General features: G+C 39.3%; 2 protein-coding genes and 1 pseudogene across 2 annotated transcripts in view; 1 reads left to right on the plus strand and 2 right to left on the minus strand.

Annotated features, from left to right (window-relative positions):
* The window catches only part of STIM2 (stromal interaction molecule 2), a 158,164-nt gene extending 133,610 nt beyond the window's left edge, over positions 1-24,554 (minus strand). Inside the window, exons 1-2 of the mRNA XM_011935630.1 lie at positions 24,497-24,554; positions 23,904-24,058 (exon numbers count right to left, since the gene is read on the minus strand). The gene's annotated coding sequence lies outside the window, so the exon portion shown is untranslated. The remainder of the gene's footprint in view (positions 1-23,903; positions 24,059-24,496) is intronic.
* Positions 7,972-8,714, plus strand: LOC105507246 (annotated as a pseudogene).
* LOC105507247 lies at positions 20,754-21,753 on the minus strand. Its single transcript, XM_011935682.1, has one exon. It carries the CDS (start codon positions 21,751-21,753, stop codon positions 20,818-20,820), a length of 936 nt encoding a protein of 311 aa, XP_011791072.1. The 3' UTR covers positions 20,754-20,817.
* Positions 24,555-24,558: the final 4 nt, after the last annotated feature.

Genomic DNA, 24,558 nt, shown 5'->3' on the forward strand with positions numbered 1-24,558 from the left:
AAAGGTGGGTTTAATGTGAGGGAGAAAAACAATTATCAATGTATAAGACCAATGATCAGCTGTCCAAAATAACTGCCTGAAAATTTACATCCTGAAAAAAAAAAAAAAAAAAAAAACAGAAAGAAAAACAAAAAGAAAGAAATTTAAGAAACTAGGTTTCTAGATAAAACCAGAATTACAAGGGGGCACTGCTTCTTGGCCTTTTGGCTAAGATCAAACATAAAATTACAATTGGGGGAAAAAATTAGCAACAACTGAAACTTTACAAAACTGGAAAAAATGAAACCGCAATTAACTTATTATTAATAGAAAGCTCAACCCTTTTCACAGTATCACATTTTTACAAGAATCACCATAAGAGAATGTCAGGACAGAATCAGTCTTCATTTTCTCATTAGTTTTACACATCTTTTGCCAGAGCAATCTCAACCCCCAATTACAAGGGATAGTGTATTTAACAACACAGAAAAGGGAAACCAATTATACTCTAAATAATCAAAGAAATAAAAACATGACATTTCACTGAAAATACCAAAGATTGTTTTTCAATAAAAACGCTATTGGGCACTCAAAAACACAATCCTTCCAGAAAGCAATCTGTCAGTAAATATACACAAATATGTATTTTTTTAAACCTTAAAATATTCATATCTTTTAATTTAACAGTATGCTTCTAGGAAGGTGTCCTTAAAATCCAAAGTGCAGAAAAGATTTACACAAAAAATGTTTATAACAATATTTTTTAAAGAAAACTCAAAACAATCTATCCAACAATGGGAATCTATCCAACAATGAGTAAATAATTTATATCTTCCATTCCATTTAATTTTAAAAGATGCAAAATTCTATCTAAAAGGATTGCAACTTGTCTTAGTCCATTCAGGTTGCTATAACAAAATACCTTATACTGGGTAATTTAGAAAGAACAGCAATTTTTTGCTTATAGTTCTAAAGGCTGGGAAGTCCAAGATAAAGGCACCAGCAGATTCAGTGTCTGGTGAGGGCTCTCCTGCTTTACAGGTGGCACCTTGTTTGCTATACCCTTACATGGCAGAAGGGAAGGGCAAAAGTGGCTTTTTTTCTTTTTTTGAGATGGAGTCTCGCTCTGTCGCCCAGGCTAGAGTGCAGCAGTGCAATCTCAGCTCACTGCAACCTCTGCCTCCAGAGTTCAAGCCATTCTTCTGCCTCAGCCTCCCAAGTAGCTGGGACTACAGGCATGCACCACCACACCTGGCTAAATTTTGTATTTTTTGTAAAGACGGGGTTTCACCATATTGGCCAGGCTGGTCTCAAACTCCTGACCTCAGGTGATCTGCGTGCCTCGGCCTCCCAAAGAGCTGGGATTACAGGCATGAGCCACCACGCCCAGCCCCCTCTGGCCTCCTTTAGAAGGGCACTAATCCCATTCATAAGGGTTTTGTCCTTATGACCTAATCACTTCCCAAACGCTCGACCTCTTAGTACCACCATCACCTTGAAGGTTGGGTTTCAATATATAAATGTTGGGGAGACACACATATTCAGAACATAGCACAACTACATAAAATAATACCACATATACATATAAAATAGAACAATACCAAAATGGTTCTTTCTGACGAGTACAATTTATTTTATTCTTGTCTACACTTATATATATTTTCCAAGTTAAGAAAACCTACGTAAGAATAAAATTTGAGATAACATAGTACCCATTTCAAGAATCCTAAGATCTTTGAAAAAAATCATTTCTAAAACATTTAAGTTACCGCATCTGGTTTAAAATGCATTAAATATTTCCTCTAGTTTAATTCTAATTTGGCTGTCTATTCTCAGGGGGAAAAATTATATATATACACATATATATATGAAGGTTTATGCACAAGAGGTATGAACCAAGGCATTCATCCAAAAAGTTTTATGGAGTACCTATGAGACACTGTGTACTATCTAGACACTACATGTAGTAGTATACTACAAGGGCCCAATCCTTTTACAGCTTATATTTCTGTGGATAAGTACAGATAACAAGTTAATAAGCACATTAAAATGTAATTTCTGGTTAGAAGTATTATAAGGGAAATTAACAAAATACTGTGTATGTTTATCAGAGACAGTACAAACTGAGCCTGCTCCTATAGGAAGTCACCAAAAAAAGTCCTGAGAAAAATACAAAACCGAAAAAATACTACATCCAAACATGCAAAAAGCTGAGCAAGAACAATCAAGACATGGGAAACCTCAAGTGCCACGGCCCAGAAACAGAGAAAGAGTTTCACATTCTCCAGCAGCAGAAAGGAAGCTGGGTAGATGGAAATGGTAAAAACAGACGAAACTACAAAGGTAGACAGGGACCAGATCATGCAGCGATTTGCAGGTCAGCGTGAAAGGTTCCTATTCTATCATAATTACGTGAGAAGTCATTAAAGAGGGGGGGAGAAAATTATCTTACGTGTACAGTCTTCTGAGATTAGGCTGCAGAAGGTAAAGAACGATAACAACAAGTTAGGAAGGTACTGCAGGAATCCCAGTAAGAGGGAACGGTAGCCTAGACCACAGTGATGGCAATGAAAATAGAAAAAAGCAGAGAAACTCAAGACATAATGTAGTGGCTAGAACCCATAGTATTTGCTGGCAGGAGGTCAGAATGTGGGCAATGAGGGCCCAGAACAATCAAGTATACCTCTTAGAACTCTGGCTGAATCATTACTTACAAAGCTAAAACGTAAAGTGTGTTTCTAATAATAAGGAATAGTTATGTATACTATGAAGCATCCATGAGATGAAACATTACTAATGTTTGTGGAAGGCTTGCTTCTCTTTACTATCTATGAGGTAATGGACATGATACTTATATAGTCCTTCAGTTTCCTCAAATAATTACTACAAATAATACCTATTGCTCTCATAGAGTTGTTGGGAGAATTAAATGTGAACCTATGAAAAACACTTAACACAGTGACTGTACTCGATAAATTAAAGCTATCAGAAGTCATAGGCGTAACATCTCACCACCCAGAATAAAAAAAAAAAAAAGGTATTCAATAAATGTTTTGTAGATGAATAGAAAAGCAGATAAAAGAAATGGTATAATATCCCAGGTCACCTGACTCAATCCTATAATCCTTCCACAAAACTATGCACTCTTCACCACAGGCAGGTAAAAAAAGATTAACAGTTTCACAACCGTTAGACTGTGAAATCAACTAAGTGAAACCATGAAATCCTCATTAGAGATTTTTGGTACAAATTATACAAAAATGCAAGTTCTACACTGTCATGTAGATTACATAGTTAAGTAAATACACAGTCAAGTAGATTAACTAGAATAATAGGTAAGTTTCTGAGTCACAAAAGTAATTGAAAAGTTTACTGGCCTACTTACAGGCTGATGAGTCAAGCTGAATGCAATACAAAAAGAGCACATGACAGGGGAGACAAAGCAGCAAGAAAATATTAAAATACAGTCAAAAGTCAGATAGTGATATGGTTTGGCTCTGTGTCCCCACCCAAATCTGATCTCCAATTGCAATCTCCATGCGTGGAGGGAGGATCCTGATGGGAGGTGATTGGCCTACAGGGGCAGTTTCCCCCATGCTGTTCTCATGATAGTGAGGGAGTTCTCATGAGAGCCGATGGTTTTAAGTGCGGCACTTCCTTGCTCTCTCTCTCTCTCTCCTGTCGCCATGTAAGATGTGCCTTGCTTCCCCTTCGCCTTCCACCATGATTGTAAGTTTCCTGAGGCCTCCCAAGCCAGGTGGAAGTGCAAGTCAATTAAACCCCTTTTGTGTATAAATTACCCAGCCTCAGGGACTATCTTTATAGCAGTGTGAAAATGAACTAATACAGATGGGGAATACAAGTGAGTGACTAAATAAGAGAACAGAACCTGAAACCTGGAAGAAAAGGAAAAAGAGATATACCAAAAATCAGGATTAGTCAGAGTCTGAGAGACAATTACAGACTAGGAGAAGCAGGTAATTACCTCTCCCACCCACAAGGCCCAGGCAAAGATCCATTGCCCCTAAGGGAGAAACAGAAGTAAAAGCTTACTACACTTCAAGGACACAGAGACCCTCCTGACCCATGATCCCATATCAAAACTAAGCAGAAGTACACTACTGCTAGAGGAAGGACAGAAAACTCTCCGTCCCAAGTACTACCTCAGTCATGAGACACAATTTGGCTGCCATGGGAGGGGAAAGATTGGGGGAGAGGAGAAGACCGAAAAGGTTCTACTCTCAAGACTCAGGCTCACAAGCCCTACCTAAGACTGAGAGTAGACCAGGAAAACCAAGAACTTCTCCACCCCCATTACAAACCTAGCATATATAAAAAAGAATCCACTATAAAACAGGATGTTGCTGACAGCTGCCAACAGAGCAGTGTCTTAGTCCCTTTGTGCAGCCATAACAGAATATCTGAGACAGTGTAATTTATAAAGAACAGCAATCCATTTATATTTCCTCACTGTTCTGGAGGCTGGGAAGTCCAAGATGAAGACACCAGCATCTAGCTACAGCCTTCTTGCTGAGTCACTACATGGCAGAAAGACAAAGAGAGAGAGACAAAAGGTAGCCACACTTGCCCTATATTTTACAACATTAATCCCACCTATGAGGGCAGAGCCCTCATGGTCAAAGCACCTCTTAAAGGTCCCATTTCTCAGTACTGTTACAAGGGCAATTAAATTTCAACAGGAGTTTTGGAGAGGACAAATGTTCAAACCACAGCAAGCAGGAACACCACTCAGTCCATCCAAAGCACAAAATAACAGCAACCCGACGTGAGAGAAATTTAGGTCTGTGGTGCACTGAAGGTGATGATAGAAACAACAGAGCCATATCCAGATCAAGTAATGACAAAACTAACTCAACCTACCATACTAACAGTGTGACAGAGGAGGTGTACCCATTTCTAGACACAGGTTAATCTATCATTCAAAAATTATGAGATACATTTAAAGAAGGAAAAAAAAAAAAACCCATCATTAAGAGATAAAGCAAACAATGGAACCAAACAGAGATTACCTAGATGTTGGAACTAATCAGAATAACTATGATTCACAAATATGTTAAAAGAGGTAAAGGAAAAGATTAATATGTTAAAGGATCTGGACAACATAAGAACAGATACGAAATTTTAGTAGGGATATGGAAACTATAAGAGAGTCAAATAGGAATGCTAAAATTAAAAATAAGAATTTATCAAAGATGGAGAATCCCTTTGACAGGATTATTCATGAACTTAGGTCAACAGGAGTCATCCAAACTGAAACAGAAAAAAAAGGGTAGAGGTGTTGTTTTAAATAAAGAAACCGTAAGGAAACACCATTATCAAATAGTCTAACATATACTTAATTGTTGTCCCAAGGGAGACTAGAGAAAGCAAAGGAAAAAAGAATTATCTGAAAGGATAATGGCCAGGATTTTCCAAAATTAACAAAAGACAACCAAGATCCAAAGAGGTCAGGAAGCCAGCCCTCTTAACCCATCTCCACACGAAAAACAAAAAAAACTCAAATGGTCTAAAACGAAAAAAAAGACAGTAAGAGACAGAAAAAACCTGAACTGTAAAGTATGATCCAATAATTAAACATATACTATAGTTTTCTGCCAAAAGCCACTAAACCAATGAAGACACTGACTACAGTACTTTGGCCAAAAAACTGTCAATTTTCAGCAAGTACATTAAATAAAGCCATTTGGTTATGAGTTAAAAAAAATTATTATATATAAATTTAGTAAGTCCTCTAGATGATAATTCCACTTTATGAAAATTCTAATAACCCACAAATTTATCTATGGTTTCTCATTTCCACTACTGTGAGAATTTTTACGTTAGAGTAACTGGAAAAGAAGGGATCTAGAAATTGGTAAGAGTAACGCAAGGCAGAGCCAGTTTTAATACTTTTAAAATGCAACTCTGAGTTAAAGGAAACCTAGGTAAAGTCCACTTAGCCTTAAAAGTGTATCCCTGTGACTCAAAAGTGGGAAAGTGTTACAATCCAAAGACCTACCTAGGTGGTGGGAACAGAGCCAGGAGAGACTGTCCAACATCCTCATGTCTTAACATAAAGCCTCTAGAGGAAGAATTCTAATTTTACCAATACCCTGTTACTGAAGTGGTTTCATTCATAGTAGTGGAGAAATTAAAGACTTCTTAAATAAGTTTACTCCAAACCTTTTCCATTTGATTCATCCAAATCAATCAACATTTCTGAGACCGTGTGGACTCCTAAGACATGTGAATCAACAATTTCAAGTAACAAAAACAAGACATCTAGCTTTTCAATGGATTGGACACTGAGCCACTAATATGCTCCTTTGTGTACATACTATCTACTACAAGCGAACATGGGTTTTCAAACATCTCATAAGCTACAGAAGGAAATACTGAACTCTTCCTAATAATAAAAGGATGATAAATGGAAACTAACTTTTCTGAATTACTAATTCAGAACATGCAAATGATTACTATGGTACTTTCTTTTAGCAAATACAAATATTAATAAGGGCTTTTGTGGGGCTACAGACTGTCTGAAGCCTATTTTTCCCAAAGGTCTGTTTTTCAATTTGAAATTTTCCTAGTATAAGATTTTTCAAGAACATCTCCATAATAATTAGAAAGGAATTGTCTATAAACATATCATGTCTTGCTTGGGAATTTGTATTTAACTAAAAACAGCTCCCATTTATCTAGAAATCTTGAAGACTGACTAAATACAAAGACTTATTATCTTTTCATTCCTACAGAGTCTGTTGTCATGTTGTTACATTATAAATTAGAGGCCTGAGACTCAAACCAGCTTCTTACTCCTTTACTAATCTAGAACCCGATGAAAAAAATAATCCTAATTATTAACGTATTTAGGGCTTACGATGAATCTATCATGACTACCAGCCACCTGCCTGAAAACAAACTTAAAGACTTCAAAATGTAAAACTAAATTTTTAGTACACTACAAAAGTTACCAGATAATGTTATAAACACGTTTAAACAACTCATCATAGATTATTCATATATGTTTAGTTACATACAGAGGACCAGTATATGTGCATATTTCTATAAGATTTTTAAACAAATCTCATAAAAAATACTATAAAGCATATGGCAAAAACACACAAAACTAGGAGTTAATAGATCTGAGTTCTAATTCTAGGTCTATTACACTAAGTTAAACTTGATTGTAAGTTAAGAATATGGATATGCTTTGTATAAAACTCAAAGAGATTTATCATTGTGATTTGTATAACTGATATTATGAGTTAAAAGATTAATAAATAAAACCAATGTGCCATTCAGTTTCAATTAGAGGAATCTGCAAACTAGTGAGTACTGGAATGCGTAGCAATCATAATATGAAGAAGCTGCTAATTTTATTCTAAGACCACATACTGCACGTAGCAAAACTACAATTGCCCAACAAATGACCACAGCATTAAAAGTAAAATTATGACAGCAGCAACTTCAATAGTTTAGTTTTTTCCTACTTCTCCGGCATCTAAAAAGTGTCTGCTGTCTAGCACATAGTAGACATTCAAACATTTATTGAATAAATATCCTCCACAACTAAGTGCCACAATATAACCTCACAGTCTATGCGTAATACTTATCGATTTTACTACTTCCAATTTCATATTAACCAGCACTTTTTTAATGTTCTTAAAATCTGTGAGACTATAAATCAAATAAAATTGTAACGTTTTAAATAATCCATTCTTTATTTCCCTAAACTCGAAATGATATGAAATTATCCGTTAAAAGAGGAGAGTTCATAACTTAAGTCAAATGAGTAATATATTAATAACTGCTCAGTTTATGTAAATGAAGAACTGAAAGCTGATCCTCTAACATTTGTCCACTAGAAGTTACTAGTCACCAATAAAGATGTGCCACAGTTCTTCCTAAAAGTACTTAACAGTACTTGGTGTCAGGTGGACGTTGTGGGTGCTGGGGCCTAACGGTTAGACAAGACTCTTGGGCAGGCAGATGGCTTCTCAGTGGTAGGCTGTAGGGGCCTCTGTGCGCTGGAGATCTCTCCAGCACCAGGAGCAGCTTGAGGACAGCAAGGAGCTGCAGCCTGTGGCCAGCCATCCAGGAGACCTCTGCCACAGCCCTGGGTTCCCTGTGCAGACAGTTACAAAGGAGGCTGCCCCTGACAGTCATCAACCTCAACCTCTGGGGAGACCCCTCCTGGAAACACCTGGAAACCCCAGAGCCAGGGCAGCAGAGCCTCCAGGCTACAGCTCGCTCAGCTAAGAGTGCCTTGGATGCCAAGTACCAGAGAATCCAAGAGTCCTGACACCAAGTGGCTAGTGGAGACTCAGGTGAAGGCCAGGAGGAGGAAGAGAGGGGCAGAGAAGAGCAGTGGATCCCCGACTCACAGCCTGAGCCAGAAGAGCACCCAGCTGTCTGGAGGCGCCCCTGCCCACTCAGCCGCAGACCCCTGGGAGAAGGAGCATCACTGCCTCTCTGCCCGGATGGGTTCACATACCCACCCACTATAGCGGCTGAGGCGGGAGTCTGCCTTCCAGAGCCCTTACTCCTTGACAGAGCCCCTCTGCTCTCCCAGCGAGTCTGACAGTGACCTAGAGCCTGTGGAGGCAGAACAGCATCTCCAGAAGCTGTCCCAAGAGCTGGACGAAGCCATTATGGCAGAAGAGAGTGGTGACATGAGCGTCTCTCTCACTGATGACAGAGGAAGTGCCCTACAGGAAACAAGCCCTGTCTGATCACCAAAACTTCATATCCAAGGATGTCTGTAATTCCCCATGAGCTTCCTGGACAAAGGAGTCATTAGTAACCCTGGGTCACTGCTAACAAGGACCTAACAAGGGGCCCAGAGCCCCCCTGCTCTGGCCACATCTAGCCAAAATGATTTAGTTCAGAACTAACACGGCAGCAACGAGAATGGAAAGAACATTTTTTTTTTTTCAGACGGAGTCTCACTCCGTCACCCAGGCTGAAGTGGAGTGCAATGGCATGATCTCAGCCCACTGTAACCTCCACCTCCAGGGTTCAAGCAAGTTTCCTGCCTCAGCCTCCTGAGTAGCTGGGATTATAGGCACCCAGCATCATGCCTGGCTAATTGTTGTATTTTTGTAGAGATGGGGTTTCACCATGTTGGCCAAGCTGGGCTGAACTCCTGACTTCAGGTGATCTGCCTGCCTCGGCCTACTAAAGTGTTGGAATTACAGGTGTGAGCCACCACACCCGGCCTGTTATCCTCTGAATTAAACCGAAGCATAATGTAATAAGGTCTATGCGGCTCTGTACCATCCAGTCCTTCCCTTTTCTATAGCCAGATCTCATCCGACATTCCCCCTCCCTCAAGATGCTGGGTCAAAATGATACTCTTTCACTTCTTCAAATAATTCCAATTCTGTCTTGCCTCAAAGTCTCTGTCCGTGTGGAATGCTATTCCCCAGTTCTTCAGACTTGGCTCTTTATTGTCCTCCAAGATGCCACCTTAAATGTGACCTTCTCAGAAGCCTTCTCTAGCCTACCTATATTAAAAACTGCCCCCACATTATTTTCTATTTTATGTCTCTCTTGTTCCTTAATAGCATTTCTCACAACTCAAAATAGCATTTGTATTTTCTATCTTCCCAACTGAAATGCAAGCTCCATGGGAACAAAAACTTCAATCTCATTCATCTTTGTATCCCCAATACTTATCATATGCCTGTAATATACTTGGCATTCAAATATTTACTAAGTAATTTCACATTTTTAAAAAATCACTCTATGAGCCTATTATTAAATATATCAGTATGCATACATATCTATAAAAGATTGTAAAAAACAAAATTTTCATGTTATCTTTGTTTTTTGTTTTTGATTTTTGAGACGGAGTCTCACTCTGTCACCCAGGCTGGAGAGCAGTGGTGTGATCTCGGCTCACTGCAAACTCCACCTTCTGGGTTCACACCATTCTCCTGCCTCAGCCTCCCAAGTAGCTGGGATTACAGGCACCCGCCACCATGCCCGGCTTGTTTTTTTTTATTTTTAGTAGAGATGGGGTTTCACCGTGTTAGCCAGGATGGTCTCGATCTCCTGACCTCGTGATCCGCTCGCCTCGGCCTCCCAAAGTGCTGAGATTACAGGCGTGAACCACCGCGCCCGGCCCATCTTTGTTATTTTTAGCTGTTGAAGTAGATGTATATTCTATATTTACTTTTCAGTATGTTCTAAATTTTTTATAATAAACCTTTAAACTCATAAATTAAAGATTTTAAAGTCTAACATTTCAACTGCAAAATGCTTTAAATCTTTAAATGATATAAAATAATAAAGGTACAAAATGACTCAGGCTTATGATACAATTAATTTTTTTTTTAATATCATGGTGCTTCTCAATGTCACTGTCATACTTAGCTTTATATCTCTACAGAATTTTAACTAATCTCGGACCATTCGTGGTCCAGTTATTTAGATCAACTAACTGCTTCAAACTATGTCTTCGTACTTTTTAAAATGCAACATAAAATATCTTAATAACACTCAATAAATCAAAGCATATTTCTACAACTATCCTACCTCTGTATCTAGAGATAAAAAGAATGATGTAAGTCAATAATACCTGAATACTTACCCTTGCCAGGCTCTATTCTAAGTATATATAGAGTTATTCATTTATTCTTTGCAGTCCATTTTACAGATAAGGAAATTTAGGCGCTAACAGACTAAATCATCTACCCAAAATTACAAAACCACTGTCAGACTGGGATTCAAACTCAGAAAATCCTGCTCTAGTCTAGAGGCTATGCCCTTCATCACACTATGCAAAAGTGGAAACAGACCAGGCACGGTGGCTCATACTTATAATCTAAGCACTTTGCAGGGCGAGGTGGGAGGATTGCCTAAGCTCAGGAATTTGAGATCAGCCCTGGGCAACATACCCAGACTCTGTCTCTACCAAAAAAAGAAAAAAAAAGGTGAAAACAAACTGATGGGCCAGATAAAAGTTCAAGATACAAGATGCTATGCTTCTTAAAAATTACATTCCATCATCCTTACATTTATGAAAACAAAGCACAAACAGCAATTACGCATTTATCGAAAAGCCGAGTCAAACTGAACAAACCGAGTCAAAGTTTAATTTTAAAAAGGACAAATTACTGGGCCTCAGATATATTTTATAGGAGTCGTATTCCAAGATTTCAGAATATTTAATAGCAAAATTTTGTTATTTACCAAAAATAAATGAAGGAAGAACTCCTAAGGCCATTGGACAATAAAGATCTAGAATGTAAATTAATCACAACGTTTGTATCTGCTCCTTCTCCAGCCTCATTTCCTGATTCCGCTCCATATATACCTTATGCTTAACATGAAGATCCTTGGCACTGGGGGATTTTTAAAGTACAAACTGAGCAATCCTAAATTTCTGTTAGATGTACTAACTCATGGAGATAACCTCACAGGGATTCTCTAAGGATTCAATTGGATGAAACATACAAAATGCCTGGCAAAAATTTAAATCCCACATGCAAATATGGATGATGCTGCACTGCAAAAGGGCCCAGCATTGACTCTGTCATCCTGGGTATTTGGTAATTCACAATCATATTTAGCATTCTCAAATGTCAATGCCTATAATAATCGTCACTCCCCACCCAGCTTCCTCACTTCACACCTCTGGTTTTCCACCATGCCTTTCTCCATCTGACAAACTCATACGTTCTCGGCAGACACTTCTACTCTGGATATTTAAAAAAAAAAAAAAAAAAAAGGATTCACTAACAACCTGCATCTCCATATCAAAATGAGTAACTCCATCTTTGTAATTCAGTAAAATACAGCACATAGCCTTAGGCCCTTTTACCCTCACCACAATGTATCATCACCCTTTTAAGTGGATATGCCTTCTAGCAGACTACAAGGTAGGGTGAATATCTTACTGATCTTGAAATTTTAAACACCCAACTGGTATCTGGCACACAGGACTCACTGAAAGTTTGGGTTTGCTTGCTTGTTTTTTAATAAAGTATACTAAAGAGTGAAAAAAGGAATGATACCTGAAAACACGTACATCTATTATGTATCAGTTAAAATTTTTTAAACTATATTTATAATTATACTTTGTTCCAAAGAAGGGGGAAGGGGGACTTATTTTTTAATACTTTCAATAAATATTCTCATATTTTGTTATAACTTCAGTGAGGCATAATGACAAAAAGTAGATATATTTAAGATATACAATTTGATTTGATATATGCATACATTATGAAATATTCACCACAATGAAGCTAATTCACATAATCCAGCACATCACAGTCTTACCTTTTTTTTTTTGGTATGTTAAGAACTCTTAAGGTCTACCCTCTTCACAAATTTCAAGTACAGTATACGATACTATTAACTATAGTCATATTGTTGTACATTGGATCTCCGAACTTATTTATGTTGCATAACTGAATCTTTGTACTTGAAGTTTCAACATCTCTCCATTTACTCCTTTCCCTAGCCCCTGGTAACCACCACTCTACTCTGTTTCTGTAAGTTTGATATTTTCAGATTCCATGCAGTATTTGTCTTTCTATGGTCTGCGTTATTTCACTAAGCATAACGTCCTCCACATTCATCCATGTTGCCGCAAAATGGCAGGATTTTCTTCTTTTTTAATGCTGAATAATATTTCACGATGCATGTGCATATGTATCACATTTTCTTTATGCATTCATTGATGAACACTTAGGTTGTTTCCATATCTTGGCTATTGTGAAAAATGCTGAAAAGAACATAGCAGTGCAGATATCTCTAACAGGTATTTTCAGTAAATGTAGCAAGGATGCTAGATAAGCTACCACAGTAGTGGTCTTTTAAGAAAGAAAATATTTATACACATTTTCCTATTTTTAGATTATGCAATCCACTCTCAGGCAATTTTCAGGTTTACATTTAAAAAAAATTTTTTTTAATTAGCCACCTGTGGTGCCTCACAGCCTGGGAGGCTGAGGCGGGAAGACTGATTGAGTCTAGGAGTTTGAGGCTGCAGTGAGCTATGATCATGTCACTGCACTCCAGCCTGGGCAACCAAGTGAGACTACATCTCTAAAAATAAATAAATAATAAATGTTTTTAAATGGTCAATTTCAGCATCTTTAGATTTCCAGTTACTCAAACCATAGCTGGCACAAAACCATCACTAAATATTGTTTAAAACTCTATGCACACACAGACATATTCACCAATGACTAACTTTCTCACTTTAACCTTCTACAGTTCTGTTTAGGACCCATACAACAGACCTAGAACCAAACAAACTTTTTTTTTCCTTTTTTTTTTTTTTTTTTTGAGAGAGGGTCTCACTCTGCCGCCCAGGCCGGAGTGCAGTGGCCTGCTCAAGGCTCATTGCAGACTCAACTTCCCCCAGGCTCAGGTACCTGATTCTCCCATTTCAGCCTCCTGAGTAGCCAGGAATACAGGGGCACATCACCACGCCCAGCTAATTTTTTTGTATTTTTTGAGGAGATGGGGTTTCATCATGTTGCCCAGACTGGTCACAAACTCCTTGGCTCAAGTGATCTGCCCATCATGGCCTCGAAAAGTGCTGGGATTACAGGCATAAGCCACAGCGTACGACCCCAAACAAACACGGAATAAACATCAGAGGGTATGCAAATTCAATTCAAAAATAGGCAGGCGTACCTACAATTGCAGTTTAGCTTTTCTTTCTTAATGTGGTACCCAGAAGAAAGAAATGACGAGCATTAATAGAGTCTGAATATGTGTGGCAAAGCAGAAATAAGAGCTAAACATAACAATGGTTCAAGGCATTGGGGAAACAGAGCAAAAATTACATACACGTCATGAATGAAAAGGTTAGAGATTTATTGCTGGACAATAGGAATAAAGAAGGGGGATTAAGATTATCTAGTTATCCAACATCAGATTTTTTAAAAAAGAAAAAAAAGACAGTAATAGAAAACACGGGCCTGTGCAACTTGTAGTGTGCTGAGTAGGAGACAAAAACTTCAAACAAGGGTTTAAAAAGAGAATATTTTAAGAAACTACAAATCACTTTGACTATCCTGGGGGGTTTTGATGAGGCTGTTTATGATAAGGCTGTTTAGTATTCTGTAATCACATAAATGAGATACTCACTTCAAGCATTTTTTTTAATTAAAATCCCAGCACTTAATTCAATAAAAGTTTTTGAGGTGTTTCAGTTCCATATAACATCAAGTTTAGGAAGATGAAAGAGAGGCAGAGAAAGTGAAAATGACTAGGAAAAAAAAAGTTACACAGTGGCCAAGATCCATAAGCACACATAAAAACATTCACACACAAAAAGAAACATGCGGACAGATACAGGTACTTGGGCTCTGAGATGAATGTTAGTCCAAGTAAACTGCGCCTGCCAGGCTCTGTGGCTCCAATCAGCCTGTGTGTACTGGAAGGGAGTTACCACTATCTTATGAAAACACTGAATAGACATTATTAAACATTCTGCAAATGCTCCTAGCCTTAATCCTGAAATTGTTTCACTTTAAAGGATATGGCTGACAAGGCCCAGTAGAAAGGAAATTAGTCTCGGGACTGCAGCCATGATGCTTGTGCTGTATCACACCAAGGGCCAAAGGAAATAAAGCCAAAAATCAAATCAATCATTGGCTTGGGGTTCCCTACCCCCAATTTAGACCTTTCCTAGTAATGAAGTTCTCCGAGGAGGAAATGTTCAGCTAGACTAGGGGAACAGGAGGCTGAGAACAGAGACTTAAGAGGGAACCACCCTTAAAATCAGCAACAATGAAACTAGTCAAGGAACAGTTACAGAAGGTAGATTTAGAAAGTGTCAAGAAAGACTGAATATCCAACGTATACTAATATAAAGATCTAGATGGATAAAGAAAAGAACAAACCATTTAGATTTGGCAATAGAAATCATCATCTGTAGATTAAGCTTGAAATTCACACAGGAATGAAATTTAGAAGTTAATATTGAAATAAGTAACATGCCAGTAGTCTGAAATATTGTTATTCACAGCTGAGGGGTCTGGGGAGACTTCCACTCTTGACTTCTAACATTAGTTCAATCTGGAAACACTTATCCTTTTCACACATGGAATTCTAAAAGCTTTATATAAGCATTTTATGGCAAATATATTATCTTCGGATATCAAAAGTTTTTTGGTTTTATTTGTCAAACAACTGGCAAAGACATTTGCAACTGTTTTTCTGTCAACAACTTTGTAAATCATCACATACGCCCAATTACATTTTTTTAAAAAACTGATCTTTATATTAAGAAATGGGCACATTTGAAATAAAGAAGATTCTCTATCACAAACAGTGTGTTTCTTCTTGGATTTATCAAGGGCTTATACTGATTTAAATCATTCTATAAACTCTGTATGTTTAATGCTAAAGATAATTTTTATTTCTTACACTTCATATAAATAACCAGATTCCTTTCTAGGCTAAGAATACAGTTGATTTTACAAAATTTCATCTAAACATTTTCATAGCCACTACATAATTAGAATTATCAAGCTCTCTTCTTCTAAATAGTTTCCTAACTGGCATCCTTATCTCTGTTATCTCCTCATTGCCATCCACCCAGAATTGGCTGTCTCAAACACAAAGGACATGTCACCCCCCATCTTCAAAAACCACAATGCCTCTCACCTCCTAATGACAGGATATAGATTTGTAACTTCAAGAGTTTATTAACAAAACATTCTGAAAGTTCAAAATGCCTTTACCTCAAAAATTAAAACATATGTACATTTTCCCTAACGTGCATATTTAGAAACCTTTAGTTGTATATCTCTCAAATAATCTAATAAAATGCATATGCCAAGAAAATGTGTATTTGTTCTGGGCGTCCCATTCTTCCTAGTATACAGACGAGTACCCCAGTTTTAGATGTGCTGACATTTTGATACATGCTGAATACACTAGGGAATTGTAAAGCTCTTGATAATTTGGCCCCAACCTTCTTTCTTCTTGCATTCCCCACTACTCTACATATACCTTATACTTAACTCTAAAGAAAACTATTTACCCCCTATTCTTGGATATGCCTCCTCCCAGAAAGCCTTTTCACTCATCTCCATAAGAAGTCCTATCTATACATCAAGGTCCAGCTCAAATCCTGCCCTCCTCCAGGTCCTCTAACAGCCTCGTCCTTTCTCCTACACTTTGCAGCCCATTGTGGTCTAATCACAATCCATCGCATATTGTTTGTATAAGGATGCATACAACATACCCGCTGAGAATCCAAGCGCTGGAATCAGAGAAACCCTAGACAACCTCTAACTCTGCTACCTACTAATGTGAGCTTGGGCAAGTTACTTAAGATCATACAATATGTTTCCTAATCTACTATATGAAGATAAAGATAGCAACAACAGAAACTGAGGACTACTTGTAGGGGAGGTAAGGAGGAGGGGTTAAGGGTTGAAAAACTATTGAGTACCATGCTCAGTACCTGGCTGACGAGATCACTGGTAACTAAAATCTCAATATCATGCAAAAAACCCAGGCAAAGAACCTGCCACATGAATCTAAAATAAAAGTTGGAATCAAAAATGAATCCAAAAGAAAAGTTGGAAGGAAAAAAAACAGTAGCTATCTAACAGGATTAGTCTCAGAATCAAAAACAGTGATGTATAATATAAAAAGCACTTAGCACAATACTAACACATAGGAATAGTTTAATCAATGTGCCTATTATTACCTAGTCTGAGTCCAAAGCAGTCAGACCTACATCTTATTCTTTTGTTTAATTCTTTCCCACTTTCTCTTTCGTGTTATTCTGCTTGTGCTTAATAATTATTTAGTTAATAAAACCTCATCAATTCAGAAGTAAATTCCTAGGTAGATCTTAACAAGGTAAGGTCCAAACTCTAGTAAATGTCAAAAAATGGCTTACTATCCATATTATTAGCAGTTAGTTTTACTATCAGCTTAGCCAATATATACATTAACTATCATATTACATAAATGCAGATCTCCGACAATCATTGTGAAAGTGTTCACACCGCAATTATCATCAATGATTAGGCCACTATCAAAAATCCTTGATATCATTACGCAAAAAGAGCCTAAATTAATGTGAAAATACTAGCATGTATCCAGCCAGAAAGCAAGGCTTTGCCAAGCTAAATCATCCTGTGTTCTCCTTTAGAATAAAAGGAAGCTAACTCTTGGATCCACTTTTCCAACTGGCCCTCTGAATCCTTCCTGTGCTATGAGACTCCCAACAGAGGCCAGTTCTGCCATGGTATTCTTAAGAGTACCAAGGGATGCAATGTTTCCAGACCAATTAGATTACTACCAATTCTTAAATGTTCAGAATTGACTAGATCAAATGGTTATGAACAGATTTGTTAATCCTGTAGTTAGCAACAATAATACAACTACAGCAATGACTCAAGACTGGTGAAGAAAAGCACTGGTAATGATACTAAAGGGAAAGAGAAAGAGGATACAGCAAACGATGGCTTTAGAAGTTCAGAAAGAGCAATGTCACAGAGGAACAAAGGTTTCTCATGCCATCTGAATCTACTTTGAGTCTATGGTCACAATGGAAACACTAACATGTGTAAGTTATTCATAAAATATTACTGAAAGCAACACATATATCCCACAGGCAAACAAACTACTAATTTAAAAAAATAAGGAATACAACTGATGTCATTAAAAGTTCCATTTAACATTTTCCCAATGACAATCATGCTAATTTGAGATATTTCCATCTAAATTAATTAAAGCTCCACAACGCAGAGGTGTTTAACAGCACTGGGTAAAGTGGCCATTCTAAATGGTATTATATGTTGAACTAAGAATGTATTAAACTTTTGAGATTTTAATACTTCTAACAGACATGTTTTTATATATGTATATTTCGAATAACATGCCAAATCAGTGAAATGGTACTACAGTTAAGATAAAACCTTCATATAGGCACTAAAGAATGTTACTTTAATTCATTCTTTAAAAGGATAGAGGCAAATATGTTCAGTTAAAGTTTGTTTTTAAAAATTCTGAAACAATTAATTCCATAAGAAATAATGTAATATTTCAATTATTCGGCATTTTGTTGTTGCTGTTTCACTTTCATAAGCTATTTCTCAGGGACCCTATCTGGATGAGATTGGTCACTCCCCACCGGGATCAATTCATCAACTCTAAATCTGTTAGGCAAAGAATTAAAAAAAAAAAAAAAGGTATTGCTTTGAGTTATTAAAGTACTGCTTTAGAACACAATCACCAAGCTCTCAGTCACCTATCCCTAACTTGCTTTAAATTTCAATCACTTTCAAAGTAAGTGCTCTAAATACCTAAGTGCTGTATATGTCATTTAAAACCCTTACTATACAATGTTATGAATATCGGTTCTGTTTCATCAAAAACATCTGTACACTGAATTCTGAAAAGGTAATGTTTAAAAAGGAAAGGAAAATATAAACCTGTGTTCATTATGACAATGTGTCTGTTTATTTGGATGATTTGTATAGTTTTGAGCAATAATAGTTTATTTGAGCAAATAAACACAGGATAAAGTAAAGGCAATTTATTCTTAGAGTACACTAAATCCCTAAAATAAAACACTTGAGAGGCAAACTGCAGTGAAAAAGAAAGTTTCATAGATTAGTAAAAGGCAAACTCTTATGGAGCTTCTAAAGGTAAGTATTAAAAACACCAGTCTCAAGAGGAAAATAGAAAAGTGATTTTGGTTGTCATTTTGCAGAGCGATTAAGAATACTCCCTGCTAAATCACAACTTTAATCAGAAGCCAAAGACACCAATTCTTCTCTCAGAAGGCTTTCAAAAATTTTCAATTTCCAAATTCATGTGAAGTTTAGTTCTCTTATTACTGATGCTCTACTCCATCTCTATCCATTAACGCTGCCTAGAATATGACACCACACCACAGTATTTTGTAAATTCAGTCTATGGTTTTACTTCCTGAAGTGTACACTAATGCTAATAAATTAGGTTCTAGGCTTTGCATAACATTTACAAATAGAACCATAAAAGAAAGCGCTATTCATACAATCTTAAGAATGGGAAACTGCCCTATAGAGGCCATATAGTTCAAACAAATTTTCAATATTCTCTAACTTCATCACAGATTTTCAATTTACCTTTACCAAGATATGAGTGCTATTGACTGTATTTACATAAACTTATTAAAATAACAATTTAATTTGTATATTGTGTAGTTTTATGATTTAAACTTTAAGTGGAAATGTTTAACTTGTTAAAAATCAATATTCTGATGAAAGGAAAGTAAAAGAACATTAGAAATAATTCCAGGGTATTCTTCTAGCAAACTTATTTTAAAGCCCTATGGCACAACTCATTTTGTGTGATATACTGGATTTTTTTTCCAATTAGAATCACCTTTTTCCCCCAATGCTTTAAATAAGTACAAATTTAAGTCTTAAAAAGGATTGTAAATAGCTTATTAAAATAAAATTCCATCTGAGCAATTTTCTTAATGTGATCTACACAGTATAAAATATTAGCAGTCAGTAAATATTAAATGTTCTGAATTGCTTGCCTTTTTAGCAATTACTTTTTGACAGAGCATTAGCCAATTACGTATTAACCAAATTTTTCTACTAGAGAAACCCAGAACCACTCTTATACCTTCTACAAACCTAAATATTTCTGCTCCTTCCCTTCCTGCACGAGGCATTAAATCTCCAAATTATAGTCTTATCAACTTTCCTAATAATCACTATTCTTCACTATAATGTTACTTGTCACATTTTTATTTGGAGAATAAATACTATTCAAGCATAAAGCATAAAGTTGTCTGGCCTATCTTCTCACTCAAACTATATTATGCTCCTAATGCTGATTATTTTATAATCACTTTATCCCAGTTACCCAATTGGTAGGTTTGATGTATCAAGTTCCATTTAATAGGGCTTGATATGCTTCAGGGTAAAGTCAAACATGCTGATCATTATGTTCTATACTCTACATTCTCTAAAGTCTTTCAAGTTTACCAACATCCTTCTTCTCTCTAGAATAGTAAATATCCTATCATAGAATCCAGAGAAACTGCTTAGCTTTAAAGAATACGGTTTCTGAGCACTTGTCAGAGAAGCTGTTCGTAACTTCCAGACGCCCGCTGGACTATCACTTTGGTTAAATTAATCATGGGTCATCTTGTGCCTCTTTAAACTTTTTAGTCTTAAAATTATCGTAGGAAATCTACAGATCTACTTTAAAACTAAGTGAAATACAAAAAAAAAATTCATTATTTTAGCTCCATTACTTTTCCCAAAGAAATCATTTCAGGGTCCTTATATAATAACTTTTACTTAAACCACAACCCATCAGTTGTACATAACACCGGAAGGCTTTAAAAAGGATACAATTCTGCACTTAACCTTACAAAGCACGTTTCCAAGTTCTCAATTACGAGAACGTTCTACAAAAAAAAAAAGGTGCTGGTGCAGTCTATCAGAACTGTATTGCTAGCTGCAAGCCCCGAGTATGCTGCACTTTGCAAATTTTAGGTATAATTTCTGGTTACCTGCTGCGGTTTCTACACCCTTTGTCACCCAGTGATGCTCCCACCAGCAAACACTTTCCATCACTTAAAACGGCCTCCTTCCACCCCGCAAAAAAATGCACAGTAAACTTAGGCATTTCTGCACACAAACACGAAACCACTAATATCACCAGGTATTATGGCTCTCAAAGAATCCTCTTTAGCAGCCTCCCCTGGGACGTTGTGTTCAGCGGGGCTTTGAACCGGTGAGACTGCCAGCTGCCTTTGCAAAAGCAGCACCAGAGGTAGACTCAATACCGCAATGCTGCTGCTGACTTTTTTCCAGCAGCTTCAAAAAAAAAAAAAAAAAATCAGCCCAGTCCCCTGCAGACCCTGCTGGCTCTTCTGCAGCACGAAACAGAAACTACCGCATTGCTCAGCTTGGAAGATCTGAGAGCCCGACTGAAGGGAGGGGAACCAGTGCCGTCGAGAGGCTCGGCGACAGTGGGGTGTTGGGGTGGGGTGTTGGGGTGAAAAGGGAAGATGTCCGGAGTGCAGGGAACCGCGACGGAACAACAGCCAGGGCTCCGCATCACGCCCGGCCGGGGCCGTGGAATAGCGGACGTCCGGCGGAGATGCTGGCCTCTGCACGGGATGGGGGGGTCCCACTGCGGCCGGCCGGCTGAGCCCCGCCCGCCGCCCCCTAGCCCCTCACCTGTCGTGAGCGCTGGGCTATCGCCGGCCGCCGCGGCGGGAGAAGAGGCGGCAGTTGTGGCAGAGCCAGTCGCCCGCCGCCCGCGGAGGTGCCGGGGTACAAGCTCGCATCCGTCCGCCGCTCCGGCTACCAGCAGCCCGAGCACCAGCAACGCAGCCCAGCGCCGCCGCTGCAGCCAACCCCAGGCTGGGCCGGGAGTCGAGGCGGGATGAGGGCGCCGAGGAGGAGCCGGGTGAAAGCGCAGCAGCGCCCCGGCCGCTTGCCGCTCGCCTGCTCCCCGAAGCGCCGCCACCGCCGCCGCCGCCGCGGCGCATCCCCCCGCCCCCTCCGGCCGGCGCTGGTCGTAGTACCACGCTCCGCAGGGACGCCTCCCTCCCCTCGCACATTCGCTCGCATACCAATCCCCCGCCTCCCTCAGGCCCTCCACGGCGCAGGCGCGGCGCTGCTGTATAGCGCGTGCGCTGCACCCCAGCCCCGCCCCAGAGGCGTTCCCGGACCAACGGTAGTACGGCGGGGCGGTTACTAACGCTTTAGCGAGCCGCGAAGATAGGGGGCGGGGAAGAAGGAGGACGTGTACCCCTCCCTCATTCATGGCACCACCGCGAGGGGGTGTGGGGGGCTACAAGGGGGCGGAGAGAAGAGTCCAGACGTCCCACATCCTGAGGGCGAGTTACAGCCTCGTGGAGGGCAGCAAAAGTAATTGCATGGGTCAGGAAAATCTCGCAGTCGGAAAACAGTAGCGTCCCCGCAATTTTAGTATAGGTGGGGCTTACAAGTGGCTGGCTGTTTAGACGCGGTTAGCATAGGTTAGCGCTTTTTTTACTTGCCAAACATTTCACAAAGCACGTGCTGTGTGTGAGTGTACCAGGCATTGTTCTAACCGCTTTGCACATTTACATGCTGTAACTCCAAAATTATCGTTATCTCCATTTTACGAATGAGGAGACGAAGGCCCAGAAATTTGAACTAAGTTGTCCCCAGTGTCCCACAGCTAATTCATGGGAAATGAGCCAGATTTAGCAGCCACTGAAAGGGCCTATTTAAGAGAATTTACTCTAGCTTCTGACTCTCCTAGGTACAGACATTTACGTGAACTCATCACCTTCCCACCCCCATCCCATCCCATCCCATCGATTCTGTGCCGTATCCTGAACCGGCTGACAGAACAATGGTGCAGACTTGACTTGTTTTCGCCAACCTGGAATAAAGCAAAGTTTTTGGGCACACAAGGTCTGCTCTCTGTTGTAAATCCTGTTCAGACCTGGTCTAATTGGTTTGGATAAAGAAAGAACCGGAATCTTTCTCATCCAAACCAGTTGCCAGCATATTTTTAAGGCCACCTCCCTTCAAATTTAAAAAGAAGTGTTGAATGTAATATCACTATAAATTAAAAGCCCTGGAAATTCACACACAGGGAGGCATTCTCTCTCCCGGGGCACAAAATTGTTTAAAATTTGCAGATAGGGTTATTAAACACGAAGATCCTTTTGCTATTGGGTTCTGTTGGTTTGATTCTGTTTATTGGTTTGTTTGCTTTCTCAAGCCAAGAAGATACTCAAATTACATTCTCCTAAAGTATTAGGCAGCCTGGCCAAGATAACCACAAATATCGTTTATTGTAGCACACTTTAGAAAAGAATCCAGGATGTCTCTGAGGCTAAGTCAATCTATCAACAATTATTTCTCAGCAGACTTCTTGTGGGCATAGTGTTCAGGTGGCAATTCTTTATAGGGCAAAACAGGGAGATTATCTTTCCCCTGCTGAAAGGCACAGCAATGAAGTCACACCAGAGTGCTGAGTGCCCACTAGAGAAGATAATTCTGCTAGGGGACCAGAACAATATAACAAGCTTGTTCCTGCTCTCCAGGAGGCATCATTTCATTTATTAAATGTTGACTGAGTACCTAGTATGCCAGGCAGGGTACTGAGTGGTGAGGGTTCAGCAAGAGAGACACTTGAAAAAGGTAATTAAGTCAGCAGTCAGGGCTATGAGATAAACAGCACAGTCCCATGACTAAGGCATCTTACAATCTTTTCAAGGAGATAAAATTTACACCCATTAAACAATTAGAGGCTAATACAAGGTAGTAATCAGTTGCTAAATGGCGTAGTGCAAACTGTGTTATAGCAATAACAGTATAAAAACACAACAAATTAACAAATCACAGGGGCCAGGCTTCTTTAAACAAAGATGATTTCGTATTTTTTCCTTCTTTTAAAGATAGTGAGGGTGTTGACATTGAGAGTGTATTGGAGTTAGAAGTGTTTATTATTCCTCTCACTACTGGAACCGGAAAGGAATTAAGGATCCGGCAAGCACTAAGAAGACCAAGGTCAGGCAGGCCAGGGGCCAGGAATAAACCCTCCACCGCAGATCATCTTTGCCACAGGTATATAAGTTTCCAGCTGTTAAATGACTAGCCGGAATGCACCTTGCTAAACAGAGGTAGGTGTCACTGTGCATCATAGCATAAACCCTAAGAACGGAAAGGAGAAAATTCATTTCTTTGAAAGAAAACCCCAACCCTAGAATTATAGATGCTTCTATTTGCAAGCCAAACACAAATACAAGACTCCAAATGAGGCAATCGCTTTCTCCCCATGTTTCCTTTCCCACCTCCACGTTTTTGTTTTCCCTTTCCTTCCCTTTCCCTTGTTCTCACCACCGGAAAGCTTTCTCTCCTTCCCTGTCGCCAAATCCCATTCAAAATCTACCCTGAGTTCCTTTTCCTTGGCACCACCCGACTCCTACAGCCAGCCTATACCTCTCAATGTCCAAACCTCATGACATGCCTTTTTTTTTTTTTTTTTACAGAACGTCTTCACTGTCCCATTTTCACCAAATCATGACTTCAAACACCTGATGGGCAGCATTGAGATCTAGAATCAGGCAAACCTGAAAAAAACAGCAATTCCACCACTTTTCAGCTGTTACGTGCAGACCGGTTAATCTGTCCTCAATTTCCCCACTTTTGAATTGGGGATCCAACCATGCCCGCCCCCACAAGGTTGTTAGCGGCGGCGGGAGAATTAAAGAACAAGGAAAGCCCTTGCGCGGAGCCCGGCACACAGGTGCGTTGCCACCCCTCGGGGAGAACTGGCTCTGGGCGTGCATTCTAAGCGTGTTCTTGGCTTAGGATAAACGCATCGCACTTTGTATGCCAATGTCGTTTGATTGCATCTTCTTGCAAATCCCAAACTACTGGGACGCCCCCTGCACAGACACACAGCAGGATCTCTGCACTGCCTCCTCCCCATCCCAGAGGCAAGCCTGCCCTTCCCAAGAGTCGGGCTTGCTAGCTCCCTCTTCTCCCCTCGCTCTCGCACAGCCCACAGCACGCCGCCAGCTCTGACTAGGAGAACCGGTTCCAGACCGGCGGGCGCGGCAGGGCGCCT

The sequence above is a fragment of the Colobus angolensis genome, unplaced genomic scaffold (genome assembly GCF_000951035.1).
Source record: "Colobus angolensis palliatus isolate OR3802 unplaced genomic scaffold, Cang.pa_1.0 Scaffold146, whole genome shotgun sequence".
NCBI lineage: Eukaryota > Metazoa > Chordata > Mammalia > Primates > Cercopithecidae > Colobus > Colobus angolensis.